This window comes from Echiichthys vipera (assembly GCF_963691815.1).
Source record: "Echiichthys vipera genome assembly, chromosome: 22".
NCBI classification, from domain to species: domain Eukaryota; kingdom Metazoa; phylum Chordata; class Actinopteri; order Perciformes; family Trachinidae; genus Echiichthys; species Echiichthys vipera.
The window spans coordinates 18,593,263-18,616,168 of NC_139847.1; the positions used below are offsets into that span (position 1 = coordinate 18,593,263).

General features: G+C 44.1%; 1 protein-coding gene across 1 annotated transcript; it reads left to right on the top strand.

The window, feature by feature from the left end:
• trappc14 (trafficking protein particle complex subunit 14) lies at positions 1-22,906 on the top strand. The gene is made up of 12 exons (XM_083936675.1): positions 1-1,064; positions 7,050-7,133; positions 7,313-7,442; positions 7,594-7,680; positions 7,759-7,879; positions 9,415-9,562; positions 14,131-14,192; positions 14,776-14,948; positions 17,038-17,177; positions 17,285-17,475; positions 18,473-18,637; positions 22,280-22,906. Exons 1-12 carry the CDS (start codon positions 630-632, stop codon positions 22,281-22,283), a joined length of 1,740 nt encoding a protein of 579 aa, XP_083792801.1. The 5' UTR covers positions 1-629; the 3' UTR covers positions 22,284-22,906.

Below are 22,906 nucleotides of genomic sequence, written 5' to 3' on the forward strand. Positions count from 1 at the left end.
GATATTGGCACAGATATATCGCAGGGATTGCTAAGATTATTTTAAATGACCTTTTTGAGAATCTTACAATTATTATGTTCATTTCTTAATTAATGTTTACTTTTTTTTTATTTTGGAAGTACCAGAAGAGAAGAGAACCAGTGATTTATATCATCCAGCACTTGTTTCAGTACTGGTAATATCAGTTTCAGCTATTTAACCAATCTGCTTTTGTTTATTATCAGCCTCCTTGCAAAACAGGGCCTTTTATCTCCATTTGTTTTTGATAATAAAAGTTGCTGGGTTCTGTGTTCGGCCTTATGGTGATCGATTAGTGTGGTCTGGACGAAGATCTGTGTCGATTAGCCGCCCTGTTGTTTGTATTGCTGTCGCTGGTAAACGGAAGCTCAACGGTAAAGATGGATATCAATGGTGTGGACGTCCCGTTAATCCCGTTGTGTGCGGTAGTGAAAGTATTAGAGTGTGTTGGTTAGAACGTGTCTCGACGCACGGCCATGTCTTTAGTCTCTGTTTGTTTTTAAAGCATACATTACATGAAGAGCCGGTGGCGCTCGAGCCTCGCTTTGTTTACACCGCAGCAGCTGCTTCCCAGCGGAATTTACGTTAGCTGAGCTCACTTCATCGGAGAAATGATGGAGTCACAGTGCGACTATTTCATCTATTTCCCCGCCGCACCAATATCAAGTGTGTCAGACCCGGCGGAGTACACGACTCTGCCGCGGAGAAACCACGTCTACCTCGGGGAGGTCGTCCAGTTCCTGCTGGTGCTGCGGTCCCAGAGCGCAGCGGGGAGGGGTGACAGCTCCGGTGTTGCATCCTGGAAGGACCTGGCGGCTTCTCTGTGCGCTCGGGCCAGTGTGTGCGTCGCCGAGAGCCGGCAGCAGAGACCCAGTGAGTACCAGGCAGACCTCCAGAGCACCTGCAGCCAGGACAGCGGGGAAGAGGAACCCGGAGAGAGGGAGTCTGGGGGGAAAAGTAACCGGACTTTCACACAGTGCAACCCGCATCTCATTCACAACAGCTCGGCCGGGGATGGGCGATGGTCTGAGCGGGAACCGGTGAAGGTAAGAAGGGTGAAGTAAGGGGAGGGGTTTCCACTTGGCTCTGCACTGTAATTACTATCTAATAAAGACTGCTTTAAAGGTCAATGGTGGCTTGTGCTTTAAAGCCACAAGGTTGGAGGTTTGATCCCCTACTCCCCCTGCCCACATGTGGAAGTGTCCTTGAGCAAGGCACTAAATCCCTAATTGCTCTCTGGGCAATTTCAGCTGTCCACTGCTCCTTATGATGGGTGAAAGCAGAAGTCAAATTCCACTACATAGTACTTCCAATTGTATGCGACCACTGATCTCATAAATGTGTTTGATGACATTTTGGACTTTATTCAATATACTGACCTACCTTCAGCAGAATAGGAAGTTACCTATTTCCTGAGCTATAGAGAAACCCAACCACAGTTGTTTAAATACACTTCCTTTCTCCACTGGCCTTTATACTTCCGTTTGACTGAGGTTATCTGAGTGTTCAACCCTTCTTTGGTCACTTCAAACCAAGCCAGTCAAAACAGGTTAATCCCTGGTTATGACAGTTCAGATAAAACACGTCACCTGGTTCTTAGGAGTCATGGTAGTGTTCCATTCACATTGAAACTGATCCTCTTCAACCTGTGTCCGACCACCTCCTGACCTGAAGACGAGCCAGTCAACTGGAGTTAAACGCCAACTCAAGCCTGCTTCAACCCTGATTGAGCCTTAGGTGGGAAAATAGACGAAGCAGGCTTTGTTCTGTCTGTTGCAGTAATCTTTGTGCTGCAGATGTGTCAGAACTTGACAGAGCACAAATATCTTCAGGGGCTTTAAACCTGCTTCAGTCTGAAGACGTCACAGATGACACTGACAGGCTGCAGCAGCTTTTCACACCGCTGCTCCGGTCTCTAAATGGCCGACTACAGAACCTCAGTTAAATTGGATACAATTACGTTGTGTCTGTTGTTTTAGAACTTTTAAGTTCCAACACATAAGGCTTATGTTTTTGTTGGGAGGATCAAGAGATAGAGACCATGTTTGAACTACAACACATTACTTATGAACAGACTTGGGGATCAGACTAATGTTAACAGACAGACCCTGTTGTTAAGAAGAAGAATTACTTTATTGATCCCGCAACGGGGAAATGGATTTTTTGACTCTTATTATTAATCACGTTACACACACACAGGCCCAAACAGGATCTATACATGCAATTAAGGAGAGATGTTAGAGTGAGGGGGCTGCCAGTGACCGGCGCCCCGAGCAGTTGGGGGTTCGGTGCCTTGCTCAACAGCACCTCGGCAGTGCCCAGGAGATGAATTGGCACCTCTCCAGCCACCAGTCCACACTCCATACATGGTCCACACCGGGACTTGAACCAGTGACCCTACGGTTCCCAGCCAAGTAACCTATGGACTGAGGTACTGCCGTTTTTCCAGTCGGCGGTGCAAACGTGTCTTTACTGCGGAAACAGTTGGTCGATTAATCGAGTCAAACGACAGACAATGATTTGACAGCAGTTTTGCTATTTTGGCATTTCTTTCAAAAACGCAGAACTCTGCCGTGCACGATGCAGAGAGCAGAGGAGGATTGTAAACGTGCGGCCATATAGAGACAGAAAGGACATGCCATCATGTAAATAAGAGGCTATTTCATTGTTTAAGGACAAGATAACGACCTGTTCTATAGGAAAGTATCCTTTATAGATATCCTTTATCCTCCTTAAATGACTTCTGGCTGTGATCTGGTGCTGTTGGACCCTGGAACTGGTCAGTGAGATGTGATTGTGGCCCCTACAGGGCTCCAGTCAGAGGGCCCCGGTCAGAGAGTCATTAGTTGATTTCAGTCTTTTACTCCCACATGTACGAGCACGAGCGTGCGCACGTGTACGAGCACGAGCACGAGCCCTACGGCAGTAGCGTTATGTCCGCCTGTTCGGACATGTAAATAGAAGGACGGACCATGCGCGGACATTTAACAACAACAACAATGGTGGTGAAAGGTTCACGTTGGTGTGATGCGGAGGTGGAGTGTTTACTGCAGATTTGGTCGGATGAAAATATTCAAAAACAGTCGACAAGACGCACAAAAACTCCGAGGTCTATGGAAAGATTTGTAAACAAAGCCACACACGCGATCAATGCGTGGGATGTGTTACGGCGTGATGACGTATGGACAGCAAGAAGCATTGGCCGAGGCCCAGGTAGTGAGTACAAACGGGGCTGGGGCGCGGGGGGGAGAGGGAGGGGGGACAAGTACCCTAAAGTCCGGGTCGTGGTCCGGGAGGACAGTGTGATCACGCCCTTAAGGTCTTTCTGGTTATTTGTAAGAAGCACTACAGCGCTAAACCTACAACTGGTGGTCGATCCAGTTTGGGCTGAAGGAGGGCAGGTGAATTTCATTTCATCATCCCCTCCTCCCCCCGCCCAATTTCCCTCAGCTCTCCAAGTGGCCTCTTTGTTACATGTACTCTTGCGTAACGCCAGGGGCTGAGGGAAAGTGAAGGAGGACGTGATGAACTGATTCGATTTTAGAGGTCAAAGGTCACCGGGACCTCAATAACACAGTTTCAAATCATTCTGACAACATTTCACACAATTGTCCAATATAATGAATGATGACGGAATAACATTTTATATCCAAAAAGTCAACGGTCAACTCCACTGTGACAGAGTCATGTTTCATGACTCAGGAACAGAAGGGGAGACTCAGACAGTGCTGACTGTAGAGATCTGAAGATGTGTGTGAAGAATCCACGTTACACCAAAAAATACACTCAATACCTTCTATTCAATTCCTTTAAAGTCTTCACTACATGTGTTAGTCTGGACAGACATGGATCTAAACTGCAACTTGACTGTTTGACTGACAGATATTTACCCTCGGTAACAGACATGCTGCTCAGTTGAGAAGCTGTGGCACTTGAGTGTCAAATACATGGCATTCCTGTAAATGAAGCCCATACGGCATAGAGAGGTGTTTCAGCATGTTCATGCTGATTCCATCCGTACTGGAAATGATCATTTTACACACATTAAAGCTGCACCTCTGTCGTCTTCAATCCCCTAATGAAGCCAAACTTTAGACCGTTTCCTCCCCTCCACCATGACTCCTTCTTGACAGTGTGTCTGTCTCTCTGTCTTTTTGTCTGTCTTTGTCTGTCTCTGTCCATCTGTCTGTCTCTGTGTCTGTCTTTGTCTCTCTCTGTCCATCTGTCTGTCTTTGTGTCTGTCTTTGTCTCTCTCTGTCCATCTGTCTGTCTTTGTCTGTCTCTGTCCTTCTGTCTTTGTCTCTCTGTCCATCTGTCTGTCTTTGTGTCGGTCTTTGTCTCTCTCTGTCTGGCCCCAGTTGAGCGCGGAGCAGGTGCGCTCACACTACTTAAAGGTACTAGGCTTTAGCTGAAAAACCGGTTTTGGCCGCGGCCAAAAGGACAGTGTGATCACGCTCTTAGACTCATTTGAATGAGATGAAGGGGTTTTCTACGGATGATTGCAATACGTCGGCACTGCCTGCACTTTTTTAGGGGGCTGCATCATCTTTGATTCAGAAACTTCTGTTTGTGATCCGTATCATGATTACCATCATTATTATGGATATGATATATTGCAAAATAACATTTATTCCATGCGTTTGCAGAAAATGTTGAGAAAAAATCTAAGTACACTAAATATTTACTGCAACTTGTCATTTTTCAGTCAAATATGAAGCATCAATGAGATTTTGTTCAGAAACTATCTGCTAAACAGGTGAACAGCCCATTACTTCAGAAACTGTATGTGCACTGACAAGCTTATCCTCTGTCCTGCTTGTATTTACTATTACTCTGGGAGTAAAAGACTGAAATCAACTAATGACTCTCTGACCGGGGCCCTCTGACTGGAGCCCTGTAGGGGCCACAATCACATCTCACTGACCAGTTCCAGGGTCCAACAGCACCAGATCACAGCCAGAAGTCATTTAAGGAGGATAAAGGATATCTATAAAGGATACTTTCCTATAGAACAGGTCGTTATCTTGTCCTTAAACAATGAAATAGCCTCGGATGAAAATATTCAAAAACAGTCGACAAGACGCACAAAAACTCCGAGGTCTATGGAAAGATTTGTAAACAAAGCCACACACGCGATCAATGCGTGGGATGTGTTACGGCGTGATGACGTATGGACAGCAAGAAGCATTGGCCGAGGCCCAGGTAGTGAGTACAAACGGGGCTGGGGCGCGGGGGGGAGAGGGAGGGGGGACAAGTACCCTAAAGTCCGGGTCGTGGTCCGGGAGGACAGTGTGATCACGCCCTTAAGGTCTTTCTGGTTATTTGTAAGAAGCACTACAGCGCTAAACCTACAACTGGTGGTCGATCCAGTTTGGGCTGAAGGAGGGCAGGTGAATTTCATTTCATCATCCCCTCCTCCCCCCGCCCAATTTCCCTCAGCTCTCCAAGTGGCCTCTTTGTTACATGTACTCTTGCGTAACGCCAGGGGCTGAGGGAAAGTGAAGGAGGACGTGATGAACTGATTCGATTTTAGAGGTCAAAGGTCACCGGGACCTCAATAACACAGTTTCAAATCATTCTGACAACATTTCACACAATTGTCCAATATAATGAATGATGACGGAATAACATTTTATATCCAAAAAGTCAACGGTCAACTCCACTGTGACAGAGTCATGTTTCATGACTCAGGAACAGAAGGGGAGACTCAGACAGTGCTGACTGTAGAGATCTGAAGATGTGTGTGAAGAATCCACGTTACACCAAAAAATACACTCAATACCTTCTATTCAATTCCTTTAAAGTCTTCACTACATGTGTTAGTCTGGACAGACATGGATCTAAACTGCAACTTGACTGTTTGACTGACAGATATTTACCCTCGGTAACAGACATGCTGCTCAGTTGAGAAGCTGTGGCACTTGAGTGTCAAATACATGGCATTCCTGTAAATGAAGCCCATACGGCATAGAGAGGTGTTTCAGCATGTTCATGCTGATTCCATCCGTACTGGAAATGATCATTTTACACACATTAAAGCTGCACCTCTGTCGTCTTCAATCCCCTAATGAAGCCAAACTTTAGACCGTTTCCTCCCCTCCACCATGACTCCTTCTTGACAGTGTGTCTGTCTCTCTGTCTTTTTGTCTGTCTTTGTCTGTCTCTGTCCATCTGTCTGTCTCTGTGTCTGTCTTTGTCTCTCTCTGTCCATCTGTCTGTCTTTGTGTCTGTCTTTGTCTCTCTCTGTCCATCTGTCTGTCTTTGTCTGTCTCTGTCCTTCTGTCTTTGTCTCTCTGTCCATCTGTCTGTCTTTGTGTCGGTCTTTGTCTCTCTCTGTCCATCTGTCTGTCTTTGTCTCTCTCTGTCCATCTGTCTGTCTTTGTGTCTGTCTTTGTCCATCAGTCTGTCTTTGTGTCTGTCTTTGTCTCTCTGTCTATCTGTCTGTCTTTGTGTCTGTCTTTGTCTCTCTCTGTCCATCTGTCTGTCTTTGTCTCTCTCTGTCCATCTGTCTGTCTGTGTGCCAGTCTTTGTCTCTCTGTGTCTGTCTTTATCTCTCTCTGTCCATCTGTCTATCTCTGTGTCTGTCTTTTTCTCTCTCTGTCCATCTCTCTGTCCATCTGTCTGTCTTTGTCTCTCTCTGTTCATCTGTCTGTCTTTGTGTCTGTTTTTGTCTCTCTCTGTCCATCTGTCTGTCTCTTATCTCTCTCTTTCTCTCTCATTTTCTTCCTCTCTCCGGTGCAGACAGATGTCCGTCCTCCAAAGAGCTGGGTCTGTTCGCTCCTGTCTGTTATACTGAAGGTTTTCGTTGCCACCGTACTCTACGGGGGAATTGTTGGGTCTCTGTAAATCATAAATAAGTCATAGAGTGTGGTCTTGATTTGGCAACATAAATACAATTTAATAGAAATTGTTGTTACCACTTCTCAGATCCCATCCCTATTTAGCCCTGCTATTAAATAATCTGAATGCTAACTTATTTCACATATTGTCACAAAAAACTAACATGTTGCCCTCTGCTTGTCCTCCTGCAGTCTGCTCTGGTGTTGGATGACCAGGTTATCTTCTGTCTCACCGTCTCTTTGGACAAGCTGCCAGTCAACACACTTAAAGCCAAGGTCAGACACATCTGCACCCATACGAATGAGCTTTGAGGACATTTACTCTAAGATGATATACATTTGTCAACCGTTTAGAGACAAACCTCCCGGCTAGACTAACTAAGGAGGGAGACAAAATTAGGCAAAATGATTAGCCAAACTTTACCCTGTGTTTGTCTTCCTCTCTGCCATGTCAGATCATAGTGACTGTTTGGAGGCAGGACGAGGAGAAGGCGGAGGTGAGGGAACATGGCTACCTTACTATTCTGCAGCTCAGGAGTCCAATACACACCTTCAGACAGGATCTCAGCACTTTTAAGGCGCAAGGTACACACTCTCTCTCAACACCGGACGTGAACTCTGCAGGTCCGAAGCACTCACACCAGATTGCGGTCTTAAAACCTGGAACTTGGACCACATCATTCTGGGGAATGTCTCACAAAATCACTCTCAACTGTTGTGTCCGTCTTGTTTCCAGTCAGCACCATCCTCAATGTTCTTCCACCTCCCAGTGTCCAGTGTCAGCACATGAATGTCTCTGGAAAACACCTGACTGTCCTCAAGGGTACCAGCAGCACACACACGCACACGCACACGCACACACACACAGTATGAGATTTGACGACTCCTCTCCCCTCCTCAGTGTTGAACTGCAGCTCTCAGGATGAGGTGTGTGTCAGAGACGTGAAGATCCTTCCTAACTATAACTCGTCCTACCTCCCCATGATGCCAGATGGTTCAGTTCTCATAGTCGACAACGTCTGGTAAGTGCATGTGCACCTATACTCTCAGATGAAAACATCTGTCCACCAGCAGAAGGGCAACCACGAGTGTACTAACACAAATAACAAGCTGCACTGATGCACTGAAAATGCTTGCTATGATTTGACATATTACGTACTAACTGGTGTACCCTTCTTACTAAAGGTTAGAACTTTCACACAATAATTAGTAGCTAGGGCCCGAGTAATATGGGGTTATTGGGACCGATACTGTTTTTGCATTATATCTTTTTTATTATTATTATTTTCTTTTTATATGTTTTGTAAAACAGGTTTTCATTTAGGCACATATCATAAAAACTACATTTGTGATTTAGGCCACATAAACAATTTATAACAGTAATAATTGTACATATACATGTTGTGTGTTTATACTCTACGTACTCCTGACAGTAGAACAAGCCTCTATGAACCTATAATCAGCCCCCGTCATGCAAGAACATTAGTCATACCTCCCAGGGCTATTTATACACGTTGAACAAGCATTGTCACATCCTGCCCTCACTGACACACCAGGAACTACAGCACACACTTTTTCATTTTATATATGCTCATTTCCAGGTTTCATACTTGTATGTTGTGTTTTTACTAGAACATGTTTACATGCTTTGATGTTCGAAAAAGCATTTTATTTTCCTCACACTGTCTGCTGCTCAGTGTGTCTCTGCACCGTCATTGCAGCCGGGGAACGACTGTAACGGCCCTGCACTGCCCTGACTCTTAGGGTGCACTCCCACTGTCCATCCGTACCGAGCCCAAGCTAAAGTCTAGTTTGTTAGACCAGTGTGAGTGCAACCATACCGCGTCTAGGTGCAGCACGCTTGCCGGCCACGGCCCGTTTGGGAGAGGTGGGCTTTTGTAAAGCACGTTTGCACATGTGCGAGCATGAGCGTGCGCACGTGTACGAGCACGAGCACGAGGCCTTCGGCTGTTCTGACGTCATTTTCTGTGCGCCTGTTGGGACATAGAAAAAAGAAGGAGAAAGAAGAAATACTATGGTGGCGAAAGGTTCACGTTGGTGTGATGTGGAGGTGGAGTGTTTACTGCAGATTTGGTCGATGAAAGCATTCAAAAACAGTCGGATAAGATGCACAAAAACTCTGAGGTCTATGAAAGATTTGTAAACCAAACAACGCAATAGCGATGACGTCATCAATGCATGTGACGTGTGATGATGTCATCAATGTGCGTGACGTGTTACGGCATGATGATGTATGGACAGCAAGAAGCATTCACCGAGACCCAGGTAGTGTGAGTACAAACGGGTCGCGGGGGATCGGGAGGGGGGGGGCAAGTACCCTAAAGCCCGGGGCACGGCACGGACGGACAGTGGGAGTGCGCCCTTAGTCCTGTCATGCTAGATCAGCTCACCACATTACCCAGACTGAAACAGGCAGAGTCATGAATATATCCTACTGAGCGCTGTACTCTGTGTGTGTGGTCTCATCTGAAGCTGTTTTTTTGTGCTCTTTAAAGTCTCCTAACAGACACATCTTTGTTTCCACTTCTCACTTAAGCCACCAGTCAGCTGAGGTCACCGTGGCTTCATTCTGTCGGATAGACAGCGAGTCATCACGTTTACCCAGCATGCTCAGCGCTCTGGAGGAACAGAACTTCCTGTTTCAGCTGCAGCTACAGGACCAAGCGGAGGAGGACTCCAGTGAGGTGAGAAGACACGACGGATGCAGCAAATGAGCTAAAAGCTGTCACATATAATACACCAACACCAGAGGCTTGAATTCCTTTCGAGTTTTTTTGTGTCTGATCAGTTCTCACATCTAGTGGCCTAGTTTGGATCAGGGGTTACATTTGAGTTGGAAAATTCTGTGTGTCCGTCAGTGGCACAGCTTTGCCAACTCTCACACCTTTGGCTCCAAACGTCCACTGTGAGACGCTGTCTGAGCAAACGGACTGTGGGCTCCTTTTCTTTGGCTTTACTAAATCACTGTGATCGTTACAGCAGCAGGACCAATATGTCTCCAAATTGAGAAAAGTGCTAATATACTCAGCATGTAGCACCTGGAACTTCTTTAATTAAGCGCACAAAAGTCCAAATATGGTTTCCTTTGGAGAATCATTTCTCCCATGTCAAGGCAATTATTACAGGGAGTTTTCTATGTTCTTAAAATACAGTATATTTATTGCACGAGTGTCATTAATGCAAGCGGGATACTATAAATAAATGAAAAATAAGGCAACACATAACAACAGCCTAATAATGAAAACTTGACAGAGATTTCCGTGTTCTGTGAACCATAGGTACAGCACACAATAATTCTACCGCTGGCAGTGTATTTAGGTGTAGGTCTGTGTACTTATTGTGGGTGGTGCATTATTGTTTTCCGGGACATGGCAACAGATAGCAGGCTGAAGGATACTTAGCATCTTTAACTTAAGACAGGTGCGTAGGAAAGAGAAGAGTAAGGGCGCACTCCCACTGTCCATCCGTACCGTGCCCCGTGCTTTAGGGTACTTGTCCCCCCCTCCAGGCCCGTTTGTACTCACACTACCTGGGCCTCGGTGAATGCTTCTTGCTGCCTATACGTCAGCACGCCGTAACACGTCACAAGCATTGATGACGTCATGGCGATGCGTCGCTTTGTTTACAAATCTTTCCGTAGACCTCAGAGTTTTTGTGCGTCTTGTCCACTGTTTTTGAATCTTTTCATCGACCAAATCTGCAGTAAACACTCCACCTCCGCATCACACCAACGTGAACCTTTCACTGCCATTGTTTTAAATATCTGTGCATGGTCCCTCCTTCTTTTTTCTACGTCCCAACAGGCGCACATAAAATGACATCAGAACCACCGTAGGCCTCGTGCTCGTACATGTGCGCACGCTCGTGCTCGTACATGTGCAAACGTGCTTTACAGAAGCCCACCTCTCCCAAACGGGCCTGTGGCGCGGTACGGTTGCACTCACACTGGTCAAAGGAACTAGACTTAAGCTGTGAAACGTGCTTGGGCACGATACGGATGGACAGTGTGAGTCCAAAAAAGCACACTGTCTTACCTGCAAAAATGGTTTAACAAATAGCATTTTTGTACTAGACCTTCATCAGGAACAGTTAACAGTGAAAAAGAGGTCATCCTAAATAGGGAGTGGCTACAAGTCTGCAGTCAATCCAAGCAATCACCTCGACACACATGAAATCGAAATAGACCATATCCACTAACAATCAAAGATGCATAAAGAGTTGACTCATAATAATCCTAGAAGATCAAATATAACCAAGGTAATCATCAACAGTAGCCTATAGGTCATCAAATAACAATACATGACCGTATAATGTATATTTAATATTTACCCCAGTCAAAAATAAGGGGGAATTCTTATGAGACACTAAGAAAATATTTAAGAAATGCATGACTAGAAAATAAACTGATGCGCCTAGAAACAGAAAATATACAAATCTAGATAAATGACAAACATATAGAACATGTAGACTATTTAGACAAGTTTAAAGTCACTAGATGAAGGATAAATATAAACATCTAGACTATAGTGTTGGGGTTTAACGCACAAATTTAAAGTGATTTGTAAAGTCTCAAATAGGAGATTCATTAATATAATCAACATCTGGACTGAAAACTAAAGGTTCAATGAATATACTGTAACAAATGAAGTCAAAACCAGATGAATCATAACTATAAACATCTGAGCTAGTCCGAAAAATCAGTGTATCCATTTATATACAGATAGATATACAGGCACACAACAGGTCGCTTGAATAAAAATATAATGAAGCAAATTATATATGTGCATATACATACGCAAAATGTGGTTTACCTATATGGGAGTGGGAAAAATGATGATTGCACTGAGCACAATTTCCCGTTGCATTTGAACTTACATGGAACAAGAGGTCCGTCCATCATCCGTCATCTTCAACCGCTTGTCGCAGGGCAGCTGACATTAGGCATTTTACATACATGTCTTTGGACTGTGGGGGGAGCCAGAGAACCCACACAGACACAGGGAGAACATGCAAACCTGGATTTGAACCAGGAACCGTCTTGCTGTGAGGCGACAGCGCCAACTGCCGCCCCGACCAAGTGGTCACGTGTGTGTTTTGCCCAGTTTGCTGGCAAACAAAGGAGGATTTTCAAATGTGGACGAGAGTTTATTGTCAGACCGTAGAATGTGCCAGTGTTTTCTGAACACAAATGGTACACAGGGTCATTTCCAGGTCTGGATGAGTATGAAGAAAGGTCAAAGAGTTTGGAAAAAAGTTTGCATCGTTTCCAGACTATTATCTCACTTTCTCAAATAAAATATATCAAAATAAACCGATCAAAAAAAATGTACAGCGTTACACAGCCGATCTGTAGATGATATGAAACTAATCAAGCTGGCTGTAGAATGGTGTCTGGTTACCATGGTAACCGTTCGTTGTGTGACTGCGATTCTTATTTATTTAGGCTTTTTCCATACGTGTTGTCTACATTTTATTCATGATTTTATTTATTATTATTTTATTGATTTACAGTATGTTTCCTCCATCTAAAGCCAATGTAGCACAGACTTGTGTTTTCTTCTGTGGTTCCTGGTTAATTATCCATCTCTACTGTTCCTGTCTGTAGAGTTACAGGTTCATTTTACTCTTTTAACGTTTAGCTAGAATAAAATGCTGTGCGTTGAACATGTCTCAGTTTGGAGCTCATTCACTTATATGATCTACAATACGTATGTAAAAATGTCTTGTAACTACTTGGCAACATAATGGCATACATAGTCAGAATATAACATAGGTATTAAAAGTTTGATTTTAAAACCATTTATTTACATAATAAGCATCTAACAATTGGTATTCAGATGTTTAATATTGACTGAAGAATCCTCTGAGCGGTCTGGAAAAGTATGACATTTTGAAATGTAAAATGTGTAGGAACCCTGGGTATAGCATTAGTGCGGGTCGAAGATACATGTGTCAATTCTGAATTGTTTTCACATTTTCTTCTTGTTAAAGCTTATCTTCAATAACTCAGTAACTCACTGGTAACTGTTTGTCTGATGAGGGTCTTGTACTGAAACGTTGCTATTTACGAAACCATTTTTGCAAGAAAGACAGCCCTCATTTATCAATCTTGCGTGGAAACGGGTGCAGATCTGAGCGCAGAATTGGTCGTATGACAGGACCCACGTGTGATTTATGAAACATTCGTATCGGACCAATCTCAGCGTACGAATGAGCGGGCCTTGATAAATGCTGCGGCTGAATTCGATGGTCATTAACATGTTACGCCCTTAAATATTCCTGGTTCGGAGGCCTCGCCCACTGAGCTCAAACATGGAGAGAAGAAACACTGGTACGAAAATAAACTTTTCCGACACACAGATCGGCATCCTGACATCCGAGATGGAGCAAAATAAAGATGTGCTTTTTGTCGGTCTTAAGAGTGGAATAAAAGGGGCCCATAAAAACACTGTATGGAAAAGAATAACGGAGGCAGTCAACCTGAAGCAGCGCTCCACTGTGACCCGTGTGCGTGTGTGCGCACTGCTGAACCTGCGCTCCTGCTCTGTAGCGGGGTTTGCCAGCGGGGTTATTAGGTATTCTGTTAGAGGATAACCTTTGTCACCTAGTGGTAGATTGCCAGGAAATGGTTGTACGCCTTTTTTTTTTTTGTCGTATGTTCGTTTGATAAATGAGGGCCAGTGTGCATAAGTTCAATGTATTTTTTGAACAGATAGTAGGCCTAATAATGAAAACACTATTAATTGCACCAATGCTATTAGTTGGTGACAAAAAGTAAAATAAATAAAGTCAATGTAAAATGTGAATGTCCTCCCTAAACCCTCGTGGCATCTGGTCATTGATGGATTATTTTAAGGGCCGGTGGTATTCTGCATTTTTATATTTGTCAACCAATCCCAGGAAAAGACAAAACCAACAGTGTGTTCATTTGTCTGACATTTGTCTTTCCCCACTCTGTCCAGTGGTTCCTACTGAAGCGTAAAATCTTTAAAAACAGATCACAGATCTTGGTCATTTCCTCAAACAGCTGGTGACGTTTTCAACAAACAATCCTTACACAGGAGGATATAGTTTATTTATTGGGGACTATTTCCAACTGCGGATTAATCCACATTTGGTGTTCTCCTGTGAGTATTTGAGGCAGCAGGACGGTGTGTGTGGGATTGAGTCAGAATAACTGAGTCTCAGATGTGTTTTGAATAGTGTTTGCTCATCATATGTCCTAATACATTTATCATACATATTTCTGTAGGGTTTCGAAGTCCCGTTGGTGGCCGTGTTACAGTGGTACAACCCAACACTGCCTCTAACAAGGTAACTGATCCTCTTCTGTTCAACATGTAGCAGGTCTCTTTACCTTTTATGTTATACAGTTAGAGTGCTGGGAAAGCGTAGTAGAATAATCATCCGTAGGATTTAAGGGCTACCCATAGATTTTATGAACATTTCAAAGCGACTGTGGATCAGTAGGAGAGTGGGTCGTCTTCCATTTGAGAGATCGGAGGTCCGATCCCCAGCTCCCCTGGTCCAGATGTAGAAGTGTCCTTGGGCAAGACACTGAGCCCTAAATTGCTCCCTGTGCTGCGCATGGGTGTGTAAATGTGGTGTGAATGGTTACATTAGATAAGATGGTATGCAGATGTCCACTGCCATCAGCTGTGTGACTGTCTGTGTGAATTTGACAAGTAGTATGGAAGAAGACTAGAAAGGTGCTATATAAGTACAAGTCCATTTACCAAGTCCAAAGCAGGAAAAGCACGTGTGAGTAATAATTCAACCTCATTCCATTTAGGTGAGCTCGTTTCACAGAGAGTTTTTTCCACTGTGGCAATTCAAACTTCTGTTGTGCAAAAGACCTGTTATAGGAAGCTATAATACTAGTCTGCTATACCTCCAGATACATCTCTAGTTGTTACTTGTTGCCCGGTATCCGCTTGGATCGTCCTCGGCTGGTGATGACAGCTTCCTGTCCGAGAGCCGTCAGGCCTCTGGAGCACTTCTGGGTCAAGTACACCCTGCTTAACGACTTGCACGACTTCCTGACCGTCCGTCTTATCTGGAATTCTGACGGTGAGTAGCAGACTTTACCATCACACATCTCTCTCTCTCTCTCTCTCTCTCTCTCTCTCTCTCTCTCTCACTCTCTCACTCACTCTCTCACTCTCTCACTCTCTCACTCTCTCTCTCTCTCTCTCTCACTCTCTCACTCTCTCTCTCTCTCTCTCTCTCTCTCTCTCACTCTCTCACTCACTCTCTCTCTCACACTCTCTCTCTCTCTCTCTCTCTCTCTCTCTCTCTCTCTCTCTCTGCGTCCTACTTTTTATCTCTGTGCAAAAAGAGCTCACGTTGAGTTTCGTAATATAATATGTATATCAGTACCCACACTCTAGCTTCAGGGGCCAATGAAATGGGCAGCCACAGGCAGGCACTGGTATTCTCTAGAATGCCGTCCAGAACGAAGAGTTAAATTCCTGCAGGAGCACAGTGAATATTTTATTATCCACCTCCTCCTGTTCAAATGGGGCTGGAAATGGTTAACATAAACCCTGCATTGTCTTGAGTACAGTCTTCAGAAGACACCCGACATTTTCTCAGTAACTAATTCAACAGGTTTAACTGAAGAGTAGGCAGCACTTTACAAACTAATCTTCACAACTCTTTGACATCTGATCTTAGAGCACCATGTAAGTCTGTAAGTCCTCCCACTATTACACTGTGTGTGCTAAGCTGGAAAAACCACATAGACAGGCCAATCCTATGTCAATCTTGAGCTGTCAAAGTGAGCTTGTTTGAGTCACAGCCCCTTATTTACTGCAGCGGAAAAAACATCAGATGCCGTCAGCCGTGGGTGTTTAACCGCAGGCTTCATTTACATGACATTTACAAAACCGCCAAATACAATTTCGCAACAGAGAACTATCCATCACTCTGACAGGCAGATCAGATTAGATTTATTCTGAAGATGGAACTTTATAACTCATTTCTACAGTCAACACTGCATCTTTTCACAGTGCCGACCACTAATCTCTGACTACTGTTTAAATCACATCAGCACACGGCCTTCGAAAGTGTCACTACTCAGCGGGTGCCAGCTGTTTCTTTTATAGACATTTTTCCATATGAAGTGTGACAGGATTGAGTCTCGACAGACGAATGTAGATTTGGCAGCACGACTCCAAGTTTTACCGCAGAGCTGTTTTATCATATACAAAAGGGAACAACACTAGAAGCTACACCGTTGTTCTTGTAGTTGGGACTTTGAATGACCATTGAAGGGGTGGATGCTAGATTGTAGTGTTTTTAGATTGTACTGCACAATCATCAACACTCAGATTAGCAGCTAGTTAGCTCTAAAGCTAGGGTTAGGTTTCAAGATAGGGCTTGGGTTAAGGTAACACCTCTTTACTTACTTGAGATGAATCACATCTTCATTTGTAATGGATCGTAAAGTAGATTATTGCTGCATTTGACCTCAAATTTATTCACTACGATGTTGCATCACAGCAGGTTTAAATAACTGTGTTGATGCAGAGAGTTATCCTGATCAGATACCCGAACCCCCTCAACTGGCTCCATTAGACATGAAGGAGCACTAAAGTCTTAAGTAGTTCACTTGTAGTGTAATAATCGGATATGTTGAATCTTTAATAAGTGAGCAGCGTCCGTCCAGATGTGATCATGACTGGGTCACTATCCAGATGTGTAATCTTCAGTGTAGTCAGTGGGGAAACATTCTGTAGCAGCCTCTGAGATGCGTTTTGTGGGTGTGTCAGGGTCAAAGTCAGCTATGATGGAATCCAACAGTACATTTGTATCAGTACACAAGCTATCATGACAATGTATCAAGACGTTGGAATGTGTTCACTTTTTGTTAAGCTGCAAAAACTTTTCCAATTACTTCTAGTTTGCTTTCCTTTATTTGCAATGCACAGCTGTTAAACATTTAAAGCCCTTCTCCTTTCCTGGAAGAATTTGATTTACGATAGCTTAATCGGAATAGTGTTTGCACAGTATTAGTGTTACAAAGATAGGTCAGTGTATCAAAATTACAGTACTAAAAAAGTTCCGTAGACTGACCTTAAGCAAACCTCCTTTGATCATCCAGGTTTCTATCTAAATCAACATTATTTTTTCCTCTTCTTCCTGATCCATCCATCAGCTGATAAAAGAGGCCAGCAGGACCACAGTGGGGGGGCGGTGGTCTGCCAGTCTCCCCTCAACAACCTGGGGCAGTGTAGGAAGGGCTCCACCATCACCTTCACCGTGGCCTTCCAGATCCTCCGGACTGGACTCTTTGAGGTACTGCCTGCTTCTGCAGAATAAGTTAAGTGACAAAATAAACACAGTGATATTCAACCTGCTCTCCCGTCTCGTCCATCCCTATCTTGTCCGTGACAACACCATAGCTGAGCCAGCACATGAAACTGAAGCTCCAGTTCACAGCCTCCATGTCCACTCCTCCCGTGGAGCAGCGATCACCGCTGAGGAACTCTCCGTCGTCATCCAGCCCCGCAGTCAGAGAGCTGCTGGAGAGACACAGCCTGGGCCGATCTCAGAGCTTCTCCCACCAGCAGCCGTCCAGGTCGCACCATGTCAGGTACAGAGGATGAGTGTGCAGCAGCGTGCTGTTCCAGTGTCTTTCTCTTAGAAGAAAGCTTTATTGAGCATTATTCTTTCTGTTTAAAAAGAGCCTTGTTCATAGAATTGTTCTAGTAAGATGAGCAGCTTCTTGATGAATATTTGGGTTTATGATTTTCTCTTTCACCATCTATGAGGTGGGACTTCCTGGTGGCAGTAAAGTTGGCTCAGGGTCAGGGTTAACCTCTAGAAATAGATATCTGCAGGTGAATGCTGAATCTGTAGGCAACAGAACAAAATCTGGGTATTGGAAGAGCTTCCATGTGTGGTTTGAGTACGTTTGAGCATGCTTTGGGTTTATGCAGTTATACAGTCCACTTGGAGAACAGAAGAGGCAGAACACATGGGCTGAAATGCAATCTCAGAACCCATCAGTTATCAGATAGAGGTTTAGCTTTTTATAATTTTTTTACAACTGATTGTAAATTGAAACAATTCGGTCTTAAGACGTTGTCGCTCAACTCCAACTTCATCCTTGTGTAAATATCGTCCATCTCCCCAAGAGGCTAAATCGTGGGCAGCCAATAAAATATAAACTAGACTGGTACAAAAAAATTAAACACCTCAATTTTGTCATGGAGATATGACCTAAACATACAGACTAGAATGTTTTTTTGCCCCAGGCCTTAAACAGGTTTAATGATGCTGTGAAAACAGCCTGTTTAACATGGAGGTCAATGAGAAACTGCTCTGTTATGAAACCTGCTCCTAGTGGACACTCGGAGAACTGCAGGTTTTGGCACTTCCTGGCTTGAGAAAACCTGAAGTTAATTTTAGAAATGCAGAACTCTTTTGATTTATTCCTTTGTGAGATATTACCCAGATGTTGTGTAAATGCACAACATCACATATGATGTTGTTAGACACAAACAAAATGCAAGACAGGAGCTGTTTACACAGACCCACACATGCCTGGCTTCATCATGTGCATGACACAGTGTCTCTGCTGGCTCCAGGTCAGGCAGTGTGATGGAGCGTCGTACCATCACCCCTCCTGTAGGCTCTCCAATGGGCAGAGGCCCGCACCTGCCCGCCGACCACACCCTCATCCCACTGGACAAAATAGCCAAGAGAGAGTGTAAGGTGTTAGTGCTGGAACCAACGCAAGAGGCACACATCAGGTAGGAACACAGCTGTTACACTTTGACTCTGTATTATGTGCTCTCAGTCAAGACAAGGGCTCTTTTAATTTACTTTCTTTTCGATCAGAGCATGTTTCTGGCACCAGTTCTACTGTCTAGTCAAAGTATGGAGGGGTGCGGTTACACTTGGTTAGATTTATTGGTATGTACAGATGATAGAGTATATAACTGCCCTCATACTGTATAAGCCTAATGTATATGAAACCAAAGTATCTGATGAGCTTGTGCTTTTAGTAGATCAAATGACAGATTGTTGGCACTCAGTGAGTCTCTGGCCTGTTGTCAAAAGCTCACTGAAGCTGTGGTTGTCGAATGCCAACACAATAATGGTTGTTTGAATGACAAAGCCTTGACGTGTTAATATCAGCGCAGTGGTGGAACATCTTTCAGAACAATGAATGAAAGAAAGCGTCTGTGACAAAAGATGCTGCAGATCAGAGGCCAGGGAGGAGATGATGAGCAGACATAGATGGCCTGTTGGCACTTAAGCCTCACTACGTTTGGTGCTGATGCAAACATGCTCATCACACCGTAACTGTTAAGAACAGAAAGATTCTTCAGTTTTTATGATCATGCTGTTGCTTACCTAAATCAAAATTATATTTTAGAACGTACTAAAGGGCTGCAAATAACTTTGTGAGATTGACACTGGTGTTAGAGGAAACATTTCACAGATTACTGGTATGGTGACCAATAATGTGAATTTCTGAGCAGGAATGAAATTAGACCTCTTCTACAGTGGAGATCAAACTTAGAGAAAAAAGTATTAATGCTTGATTTATTCGGAAATGTTGTTGGTCTTTATTTAGAATTTGATATAATATACCTATACCACTATACCACTGCTGTACTAGCATGTTTTGTAGTGGTTAGCACTGTCGCCTCACAACGAAAAGGTTCAAGGTTCGCAACGCGGCTCGGGCCTTTCTGTGTGGAGTTTGCATGTCCTCCCTGTGTCTGCTTGGGTTTTCTCCGGGTTCTCCGGTTCCTCCCACAATCAAAAGACATGCATGTGTTAGGTTATATGGTGAAAGGTTGTCTGTCTCTGTTCGTCTATATGTGCCCTGCGATGCGGTTGAAGATGAATGAATGAACTTCAACAAAAAACTTTATTTTTTAAGCAAAATTACAGAACACTTTCAGATACCTCCTAGTTATTGGTGTTTATCTGGCAGCTCTCCTGGTTACTTTGTAAGATGGAAGCTGCTCTAAGGTGACTGAAACCCTGAGACAGCAGGTCGTCCAGATGAAGGCCAAAGGGATGACCCTCTCAGCCATCAGAGAGAGGTTGGGCCATCACAGTCTGTGATTTCAAGAAGATTGAAACTTTACAAGGACAGATTCATATTAGTCCCTCAAAAAAGCCGGTCGTCCACGTAAAACAAGTACATGAGAGGGCAGGGGAAAGACTGAACCCAAAGTGTGTAAAGAAGTCAGTTCCATTTGGAGGAGGAAGTGTCATGGTTTGCTTTCTGCAGCAGGAGTTGGGCCTCTTGTACAGCTACATGGCAGGGTGACTGCAAATGTTTATGTGAACCTCCTTCTGCAACATGCCACACCTTCACAGCAATTATCTCCCTGTCAGCCCGCATTTTTCACAAAATACAATGTCCCCTGTCACACTGTAAAACAGGTTAAACAGTTCCTTGAAGCTTAGAATGGTGAAACACTGAAATGGCCAGCCCAGAGTCCAGATCTAAACCCCATAGAGAATCTGTGGATAGCCCTTGGCCAAAAAAGATGTCAATCCTTTGTCCAGGCCGGGTGAGGTTTCCTGTGTTGAGTCAAATTAAGCCGCAGTCTCCACAAAGAAACCCTCTACTGTTACCAAACTGTGGAAGAGACTGCAAGAAGAACAGACCACAAGAATGGACCCAGATGAAACCAGAGCAGTGTGAGAAACTAGTGATGTCCTGTGGGTGCAGATGTGCTGAAGTCATTCAAAGCTGTGGCCTCTACACATCCTGTCCATTTTTGAATCCTAGAGAAGAAAACATTGTTGAAATCTTCTCTTTTGACACAATTGTTGCTGTTCTCATTTTGGTCACTTTTTTTTTCTCTAAATAAAGGTTTTTGTTGAAGTGCTTTTGTTATTTAAAAAAACATGCGAGTACAGCAGTGGTATAGGAACAGCAGATATTTTATCAAATTATGGTAAAAAATAACACTCATCACTCATCTTCAACCACTTATCCGGGGTCGGGTCGCGGGGGCAGCAGCTTTAGCAGGGGACCCCAAACTTCCCTTTCCCGGGACACATTAACCAGCTCTAACTGGGGGATCCCGAGTTGTTCCTAGGCCAGTGTGGAGATATAATCTCTCCATCTAGTCCTGGATCTTTCCCAAGGCCTCCTCCCAGCTGGACGAGGGGAGGCGCCCAGGGGGCTTACCAGATGCCAAAACCACCTCAACTGGCTCCTTTCAACGCAAAGGAGCAGCGGCTCTACTCCGAGTTCCTCATGGATGACAGAACTTCTCATTATATCTCTAAGGGAGACTCCAGAGAAATCCCATTTCGGCCGCTTGTACCCGCGATCTTGTTCTTTCAAGCACGACCTAGCTTTCATGAGCAAAGGATAGGTTAGGAAAGAAGATTGACTCATAGATCGAGAGCATACCTCGAGGCATCTAAGACCTAAAGGCCACATCTCACTGCCGCAGCTTCAGCAATGGAAGCTTTGAACATTGCCCCCTCTTGGACAGGGGCCTCCACCAGACGCTCCCAGTTCAACCGCACTACCCGTTTGGGCTTACCCAGTCTGTCCAGAATCTTCCCCCATCCTCTGACCCAACTCATCACCAGATGGTGATCAGTTGACAGCTCTGCCCCTCTCTTCACCCAAGTGTCCAAAACATACGGCCTCAGATCAGATGATAGTACCCCCCCCCCCCCCCACCACACGCAGGCGTAAGGATGTGACCCTCTCCTCCCTTAGCGGGGTAAACTCCAACACCGCGGCGCTCAGTAGGGGGGTTTTGAGTATCCCCACACCCGCCCGGCACATCACACCCTGGGCAACTCCGGAGAACAATAGCGTCCAACCCCTATCCAGGAGTAAGGTTTGAGCCGGAGGTAAGCCCCACCAGATCTACCTGTAAAAAATAACAGTATTTCAGAATGAATCAAGTATCAATACTTTGTTTTCTAATTTTGAGCTCCTGTGAACTGATTTGTTTATGCAAAGGTACCCAGAGGGTTTCTTTTTTGAACAAAAAAAACCCAATCATACACTGGATTACATTGTCACCCAATTCTATTCTCCCATTTTTATTGTATTTCATTTTTTTGTTTATGTGTTTATTATATACAGTATATTGTATTTAGTTCCAGTTGGTAATTTGGTTTTAGAAAAAGAAGCAAATGTAGAGCATCACTATTTTGACTGAATACACTTCAATAAACATATTTGAAACCGTACGAGAAACTTCACGCTGCTGAGTGAGGGGGTGACTTTGTGAGGTAGATACAGGCCATATTCATGAGGTGGTTTGATCATACACAGGCATCTTAGTAAAAAGTACAATACCTGTGTTACACAAACACTTTGATTGTGGCTGTTGGAGAGAAAACTGTAAAGAACAACCTGGTTCATATGAAATGTTCACTCTGTTTCTCCTCAGATGACCTGCAGAGGTAGGTTTTACTGCAGACACACAGTGTTTGGTCCCCCTGGCTGAGCTGATGAGAAGACAGTGAAAGAGGAAGGTGATGGGGTGATGCTGCTGGCCGGAGATGAAGACAAAGAAGTCCATATGGAGTCCCAACAACTCTTCATTTCATTGAGTTTCATAATTTCAAGTTTTTGTTTTTATACATTTCCTTCAAACGTTCATTCCATTTTACTCAGTGGGTTATTTTTTTGCTTTGCCTTCCAAAATGTGTGGTTTTGCTGATATTCTTAGTTACTAGTACATTTACAAGACTTGAAATCATCTGTTTCTTTTTCTTTTTTATGGCAGCTCTGAGCCCAGGTTGCCTGGCTGTGTCAGGCCTGGGAGCACACATTAAGCTGGATGGTTTCAGTCGTTGATGTTTCTTTAGATAAAGTACTGTGTTCACACCAAACGCAAATTTTCCCCCTTGCGCGCACATTTGACTACGGGACCATATTGGGATCATTCATGTTTATCCGTGCGACTCGCACAAGATAAACCGGATGATTGATTCTATCATCAACCATGTCTGAAATAACCACTGTTGCTGCTTTGTACCTGTTGTGAAAGTCTCAGATATGTCAGAAAAACCAA